Genomic DNA, 8,508 nt, shown 5'->3' on the forward strand with positions numbered 1-8,508 from the left:
CCACCCTCTCTGTGAAGAATTTCTTCCTGATATCTAATCTAAACCTCCCTGATTTCAATTTGTACCCATTACCCCTTGTCCTGTCACTACAGGCCCTTGTAAAAAGTCCTCTCCCAGTACCCTTGTAGGCCCCTTCAGATACTGGAAAGCTGCAATGAGGTCTCCTCGGAGCCTCCTCTTCTCCAGGCTGAACAAGCCCATGGAATGGTTTGGGTTGGAAGGGACCTTAAAGATCATCTAGTTCCAACCCCCCAGCCATGGGCAGCATCTCAGCCAAGTGTGAGATAAGGGAACGCCAATACAACCGGTGTAAAGACGTAAGGGTGGAAGTGCTGGCTTTGCAGGGTGCTTTTTTGGGTCTCTTTTTGGACAACACGCTGTGGTTCTTGGGATGTGATAAGTACTGGTGAGGTGGGGAACAGCGAGCAGCGCTGGAGGATTTGGGAGTTGCTTGTAGGTGCATGTGCAATCAGCTGTGCTGGTGCTGTACGCCCCTCTGTGGATATTATGGGCTGCTGCGTGCCAGCTTGACGGCAGGGCAGCTCACCTTAGGGCTGTTTTTGTGTCTCTGCTCTGGGACATCTTCAAGGGCTTGAGGAACTGCCAACAATTCACCTCTCCCCCTGCAACCTGCCTTGAATTGCAGACGAGATCGGCTGTGACACAGCCTTGGCCGCTTAAAGTTTCCGTCCCCTCAGCTGCGTGTTCCTGAATCCCACAGGCCACCAATTTGCCCTCTATGGAAAGGCTTATCATCCACCTAGGCACCTGATCCAGGGCATGCTTCCTCCTGCCGGGGCTGCGTTTCCTCCCTTGGTGGATGCAGCTGAGAGGGCAAGACTAACCTCCCTACTCATAAAACTGTCAGTTCGTGAGTCCTGGCCAGCCCGGGAATGCATGTGACTGGTTGGCATTTAGGGTGTGGGTGCCAGACGAGTGGGAGAAGTGAGGATGGAGGGGGCTGTGATGCTGTGCCCCAGGAGAAATGCAGGATGTCTGTGGTTCGTTTGCAGCCATGAGCAGGGGAATGGGTGAAGTTTGTCAAAGCTCTTCTGGCCTTATGGGGAGAGGGACTTTCCCCTTAGCTTTTTGGGGTTTTTATTTGGTCAGCGTGTGTCTTCCCCATTGGTAAAAGATGTGAAATAAAAGAGGTGCTGGGGATGAAGGGGTGAGTGAGGAACTTTGAGCGCACAGAAAGGGAGATGGTGGAAATGATGAGAAATCACAACTTTCTGTGCAGAAGGGGAATTCAGGCAAGAGGTAACTCCCTTTCAGGCTATTTTAGTAGAGGACTGGGAATAACTCAGCTGGCAAGCGCTATTTTCAAAGAGAGAGAAGAGCTGTGGTTGTCTTCAAACACAGCTGGCTTGGTTTCCCCTTTCAGCGTCAACTGCAGCGCTGAAATGACTGTCAGCATCCGTATTCTTTGGAGCTGGTGCCTGCGGCCTGGCTGTGCCGGAGCTCCTTCCCGAAAATCCCAGGCAGCAAGGTGCCAGCCGTGACATGATGCTCTTCCAAAGCAAGCAGCAGGTTTAGTTGGGGTGTGATGTGTTTGCGAGGCCAGTAATGTTTGTTTACCTGCTCCTGGCAAGGTTAACTTGGGACACTGTGACCTCCCCGCTCGAGAGCGTATGCTGTGCTGAGTGAAAAATTAAGTTTATTGCAGAATCCTAAACAACTAGCAAAAACCTGAAGTTTTAACAGGCTAAACCGCTGTTGCTGTGATCGAGACCTGAAATACAAACCTGCTCTGTCTGGATTCAAGTTCTCTGCCATTTGATCTGAAGGGGCATGTTTTTTAAGGTTCTAGTATTTGCTTAAAACTGTCATACCTGAATTTCTTAGCCTTCTCTTCTGGCTGCCTAACTTCATCTTTAAACTTCGCTATGCTAGGTGAAGCTGAACCCTTGCTAGTAGAAAGTCAGTACTTGCAAACCACTGGTACAGTGTGTCCAACCATTTGCCCTCACTGGAAGGTGCTCTAAGGTCTCCCCGGAGCCTTCTCTTCTCCAGGCTGAACAAGCCCAACTCTCTCAGCCTTTCATCATAGCAGAGGGGCTCCAGCCCTCGGAGCATCTCCGTGGCCTCCTCTGGACTCGCTCCAACCAGTCTATACCCTTCCGATGTTGTGGGAAGGATATAGACCCTTGCCCCTCTCCATCCCTGTCTTCTCAGCCAGCTTGAAATAAGCCCGTGCATGCCACGTCCAGGAGAGACCATGGATGTGAAAAGCCTATTGAAGAGCCATATATAGGTGTCCCTTATTTTTCTTTTTATAAGGAGAAAAATGAAGCATTTAATTATTTGCAAACAGACTTTATGATAAAGTTCCTGTAGAATCACTCTTGCCAGAGCAAGCATATCAAACCATTTAATCGTCTCCCAGACTAGCAGAAATGTACACAGCATCTTTTGCTTGTAGGAAAATCACTTTTCAGGGGACGCCAATTTTGAAATCATGCAGCTCAACAGCTGCTCATTTCTTTCTTCTCAAGTGCCTTGGCCACCACCGCTTTTCCAAGAACTCTTCTAGGGAAAGGCAAGGGAGAGCTCTGTTTTGGATTTAAAAAACATTTGTTTTTTTGGAAAGCCCCAGAGACCTGGCAAAAGCACCACCCAGTAATAATACAGTAGGTAGTTCTCCTCCTGCCTTTGGAAAGGAGCTCTCCTTACACCTGACTAATGCATTAGAAGGGATTATAGGATTAAAGAGCTCCTAAAGGGTAGAGACCAACTTCTAGAAGATGCCAGAATTGTTTATTTCAAGGATAATAAAGCAGTAGTGAAAAGGTACACTTTCACGAGCCTCGGAGTTGGTACATCACAGAGGCACAGAAGGCGGATCAACTCCCCCGACATCCGCTCAGGGAATCCACAAATGGTTTTGGTACAAGAAAATTCTCTATTAAGTTAATTAGCTTTATGTACGAAAAAGTTCAGACTAAGAAGAGGACGTTGCTTTGACTTTGCGCTGCGGGCAGTCACCACTCATGAAATGATCTTCACTTCAGGCTTGGACTCCTCCAGGGCTCTCAGTTCATCATCCACTTCAGAACTCCAGAAAATGTCGTACAAACTACACCCAAACAAAAAAGCAAGCTGGTTTAGTGAGCGTTCTCCCGTCAAGGACAGACATACCCATCACCAGTAAGGGAAGAATGGGAAGACCATGTAACAGGAAGGGGGCCCTGTCCAGGTTGGAGACTCTAGCCCAATGGCCAGAAACACACCTTACAACACAGGATGCTGTTAGTCCCTCCCCAGCACCACAATCTCCTTGTTTCTGAGCCCTATGGGCCAAAGCAGATCAATCTGCTGTGGTCACATCACTTGGAAGGGATAAGGAGCGTTTTCCAACATGCAGGTGATGTTTGACTCCCCCTCCCGGTCACCAGTTGCCCTCAGGTGCGATTCCCAGAGAGCTGGTGCTGGTGGCCCCCTCCCCAGCTCGCTGGAGCTCACCGCCTCCCAGGGGAACGCAAGCAGGATCAGAAACATCTCTCACATTAACTGCTGCACGTTGCAGCTGGGATTCCTCAAGGCTTCACAGATCTTCCTGATGCCTTCATCCTCCAGAGAGTTGTAGCTCAGGTCGAGCTCGGTGAGGCACTGCTTGGCAGCCATGACTGCGGCGAGGGTTGCGCAGCAGGCCGCTGTGAGATCGCAGTTACCCAGCCTGCGGGGAGAGGATGGAGAGGCAAGTGCAGTGAGCAACGGCTCCAGAGTCCAGCCCACCCTCGGGTGCGGATGTCCCCGGCACAGACCAGAGGTCGCCGTTAGGCTGGCACCTCTGAGACGTCAGCAGGGGTTAGTCTGTGGTGTCCCACAGAAACCGCTGTCCTTGCGGTGGCTGCTCAACACCCAAAAATTCTCCCTAAGGCGCAACGGTGTGTGGCTACAGGTTGTTACTGAAGTTTACTACTTGACACTTGCAACCACCTCTCTCAAAAGGGCAGCTGATGCCCAAGGGCAGCTAAGAACCAAGCAGCGTTAACTGGTCAGCAAACAAACCCTTCTGGGCCGAGACTTCCACGTCTTACTGATGCCTCCTGCAACTCATCTGCTCAACCCACCAACTGTGAGTCCTGGGCATGGGAGCACCGCTCGGGCTTCTGTCAAATGGGGTGGAGGGGACAGGCACGGTGCCTTGAGCATCATGCAGGCCACAGCCACACCAGCCCAGACCGGGGAAGGGAACAGCCACATGGGAAAGGCAAGTCCCAACACAGGGTTGGAGGCGATGCTCCAGCTGGCCTCAGGCTCCTACTCGCAAGGCCGGAGCAGGGCTTGCACCAGCACCCACAGAGACTACGGAAAGCAGGAGGCAACTGGTGAATTCAGGCAGGCTTTGCACTGCAGCTGGCAGGCATGGGAATTCACATGCCAGACCTGGACCAGCAGCTCCTCCGCCTGTGTCCCACCTGAGAGAGGTCCTGTGGGCAAATTCAGAGAAGTTGCTGCAGTAAGCTGCTCACAGATCAAAGCAAGGTCCCTCCAGCCTCCCCACACTTTGCTTTTGATCCTGAAGGTACGCTGAACTTCCCGTTCCGCACCCGGGAGAGCGCCCGTGGACAGGTATAAATGCACCGTCGCAGGGGTGACAGCCCGTGCTTGCAAGAGAACACGAGTGGCAGGAAACACGGCAGCACATGTGACTTCCATTCCCTTGCTACTGGACTAGTTAAACATCAGTGTGTGGTGTGAATTGTCTCATGTGAGCAAAAAGGCCCATGCTACCAGCTACTGCCGCTTCCTCTCCCTCTGCACGCCAGTCCTGGAAGGGTATGACAGCAAAAGAGAAGGTTTCTGAGGGGGCACCTTACCACAGGGACTGGATGGTGCAGTTGGGGTGCAGCAGCCCTTCGCAGAGGAGTTCAACACCGGCATCTCCCAACTTGTTCTCGCCAATGTGCAGGACTTTCAGGTGCTTGTTCGTGCTAAGAGCAGAGCTGACAGCTTTGCAGCAGGCAGTGGTGAGTCCGCACTCCCGAACCCTGCAAGGCAAAAGTGACACCAGAGCTACGTGGGGGATCTGGAGAGTATCAGGCATTGCTCGCTCCACGTTTGCTTCACAGGAGCCTGGACAGCAGGAACAGAGGAACCAAAGCCTTCCCACGCTCACTGTACTTCTCTCAACCCCCACCTGCTCGATGCTTTCTAAGCAGCACCTCTCCCATTCTTTATGTGGGATGTCTGTCTTGGAGCGTGCACCTGGGATATGCACCTGCCCATAAAGCTCAGGAGTGTCAGAGACGAAGCATGCTGCTCCCTCTGTCACTCTCAGCTCCACCCTGCACTCCTGAGGCACCTCATCCACTCCCAGGCCACCAGGGCAGGGGAAGAACTCAGCTGGGGGCAGAAGCGGAACTTGTAGGAAAGTTCAAGTGCTGCTTTTTCACGTTTCTATGCAAAAGAACAATTTTACTCTCCCGGCCATGTGACACCGGATGATCCCAGCCTAAAAGGCAACACTGTCAGCAGAGGGGATGCTGAGAACCGTTAATATCATTACAGCTCATCAGTGAGAGAGCTGGGATCTAGTGGAGAACCTGAGATACCTGATCACAGCACTTCATTTGCTATTACATGAGGCCTTTCAAACTTCCAATCTCTCAGCTGCCATTTGTGGCACAATAAAATACATTGGACAGGAGCTCTGCAAGTGATGCTCAGTCTCCTATTGCTTGTAACAGGATGACTATGGGGCCGACCTTCAAAGTGTCCACAAGTTTAGAAATACAAATCCCTTTAGCTCTCCAAGTCTAAATCTTTGGTAACAACTGGCATGAGTTGTTCGTGGAACCATCGCAAGTGAGGATCTACCTGGTGGGCGTTATTTCACCTACACCTTTCTTCAGTGAGGTCTCCAAAAAGGCAGTGGGTATGTGAAACTTGACAGCAGCTCACCATAGCTCCCGGAGTTTGGACTTGGGATCCTTGAGTGCCTGACACAGTAACTCCATCCCCGAGTCTCTCAGGTTATTGTCTATCAGACTGATCTCTGTGAGGGTCTCTTTTGTACTGATGAGTCTGGAGAGATCTCTACAGCTAGCACTTGTGAGATCACAGTCCCATAACCTGCAGGGAAGAACAAAATATTATTTTCCCCCAGGAATGACTTAGATTAGAAGACAGAGTCCTATTTTAGTATTATGAATTTCTGGTTGCATCATCTCATTTTCTTTTATCCTTTATAAAACCTGTTCATGCTTCGTACCACGCAGCTTTCTCCTTACTTTCTATCCGTTGCACCAAAAGCTCTGCTTATAACACACACAAAAAAAAAAAGAAATAGGAACATGCATGTCTAGTAGAAAGGTAACAGGGAGCCAAGACAACACCATCACAAATTCCAGTTCACCCTCTCACCAGAATTTGATCCAAGTGATTTCAGTGCAATCGTGCTTTGTTCACGGTGTTCTCCACCCAGTTTTGAGAACTAATCTGGAGCAGAGACATTCTTCTGTCACTAGGGGGGGTACCTGAGAAACTTTCCACTTAGGAGCAAGCCAGAAGCACAACATAGACAGCTCAGGGGCTGCAAGAGGGATTTAACCTCTGCCTACCCTTACCATAGCTTCTGGATTTTGCAGTTAGGATGCATCAATCCCTGGCACAGCAGAGCCAGACCAGAGTCCCCGATCTTGTTATCCCCTACGGAGAGGTCTATCAGCGACGACTTGCTACTGAGAACAGTGCTGATCTCCCGACAGCTATCGCTGGTTATGCCACAGTTCTCCAGGCTGCAAAAAAAAGCACAGTTGGAGCTGGTTTAGATACACCCCAACACCCCCATTTCGGACTGAGACTATGGGCTGGTTGTTTGCTGCAAACCAGTGCAGCTCAGATGGGCATTGCTAGACCCTGCACGGCTCGGCGGTGACTGGGCATCGTTCTGGGATCACAGGGCAGAATGGTGGACACTCGACGGGGAGCAAAGGCTGCAGCTCCATCTGGAGGGTCTGCACCATCCACCCCAGCAGTGGTTGATGCCTCCACCCGGACGGAGCTGCTGAAGGGAGAGGCTGCAGTGCAGACCTCAGGCTGTGGGAAATGCCCAGACCTTTCTCCTGGGGCAGGGAGAGGTGGCAGAACTGCATGCCCAAGGTGTGCCCGGGGAGAGGGTCTCCTGCTGCAGGTACCTGAGCCGCAGGAGGCGGTGAGAAGGCTGTGGGACATCAGGGAGGCTGAGAGGGACTTGGCTGGTTCTAAGTGCAGTCTGTAGTGCGCCCACTGCCAGCCAACCAGCCCAAAACACCCCCACAGCACACACAGACTGGATAGGGACCAGTATTTCAGACTTTGATCAATGAAAGAGTGGTCAGGCATTGGAACGGGCTGCTCAGGGAAGTGGGGGAGTCGCCATCCCTGGGAGTGTTCAGGGAGCGTGTAGGCATGGCGCTTGAGGACATGGCATAGTGGGCACAGCAGTGATGGGCTGACGGCTGGACTGGGTGATCTTATAGGGATTTCCCAACCTCAGTGATTCTATGTGATAAGGCTAAACCACGATACTCTGACCTACCCATTCACCCAAGGATTATTTTTGCCAAACACCCCCTTTATATCGACCGTCCCTTTAAGAGAAACTTTCGGCTGCATCACACACAGTGAGTCCCGAGCAACCTGCTGAAGCCCAGGGGCAAGATAAAATAAATCGTGCTTCTCCCCTGACCCCTTCAGGGCTCTACCCCGGATACGAGGCCAAATCCAGCGTCTCCACTTTGAAGCAAAAAAGGGATCTGAATAAATATACTCTGCTGGCTGGTAATTCAGAGATAAGAAAGAACTAGAGCCACGGAGGGCGACTGCTCCTCTGCTCTCAGATACTGGCGAGCAGTCACCCCTTTTAACTGCTGATTTAACCTGCGGTACATGCTCACACCGTACCAAGAGGCATTAAGACTGAGCTCGGAATCCCGTGCTAAAAAAAAAAGGTCAAAAAACCACAAAACTGAGAGCCCCAGACATTTTCTTGAAGGTTCCAGTTACAGAAATCTGAGCCAGCAAAAAAAAACCTGCCCTAAATTCCAAGTATTCCTGACAACCTATTTTCCTGTCTTTGGGATGTTATGGCTAGCAGCAGGACTAGCTGCAGTTAGAGATGACCAGCTCTTCCTTACTGTAATAACTGTAGGTTGCAGCTTGCCTCCACCAGTCCCTGGCACAGCTGCTTCACAGCTGTATCTCCCAGCGTGTTGTTACTCAGGCTGAGCTCCTTCAGGGTGGGCTTGCTTTGCAGAGTGGGATTGAGAGCTTCCACAACATCGGCTGTGAGTTCGCAATACTCCATCCTGTGAGAAGAAAAGTAGTACAGGGAAAAAATAACCTTCTTCACCCCATCCTTCGACCCACAAGACTCCAGCTGCACAGAGCGTGTGTCAGCCAGGGCAGAAAACATGAGTTGAGGCCAGGCAATGCACAAAAACCCAGAGGTAATCCTAAGAGTTTTTAACAGCGTCTCCCTGCTCATTTCAGGAAGCGTTAATTAGAATCATAGAATCACAG

At 51.0% G+C, this 8,508-nt stretch overlaps 1 protein-coding gene across 1 annotated transcript; it reads right to left on the reverse strand.

The window, feature by feature from the left end:
* Positions 1 to 2,687: 2,687 nt before the first annotated feature.
* LOC104507530 (ribonuclease inhibitor-like) lies at positions 2,688 to 8,294 on the reverse strand (the record flags this gene model as incomplete). The annotated part of the gene is made up of 6 exons (XM_010148848.1): positions 2,688 to 3,076; positions 3,506 to 3,676; positions 4,824 to 4,994; positions 5,908 to 6,078; positions 6,573 to 6,743; positions 8,124 to 8,294. Coding segments are annotated over 6 exons (943 nt in total), but the record flags the coding sequence as incomplete, so codon positions are not given.
* Positions 8,295 to 8,508: the final 214 nt, after the last annotated feature.

Source organism: Eurypyga helias, unplaced genomic scaffold (genome assembly GCF_000690775.1).
Source record: "Eurypyga helias isolate BGI_N326 unplaced genomic scaffold, ASM69077v1 scaffold5593, whole genome shotgun sequence".
In the NCBI taxonomy this organism is placed as follows: Eukaryota; Metazoa; Chordata; class Aves; order Eurypygiformes; family Eurypygidae; genus Eurypyga; species Eurypyga helias.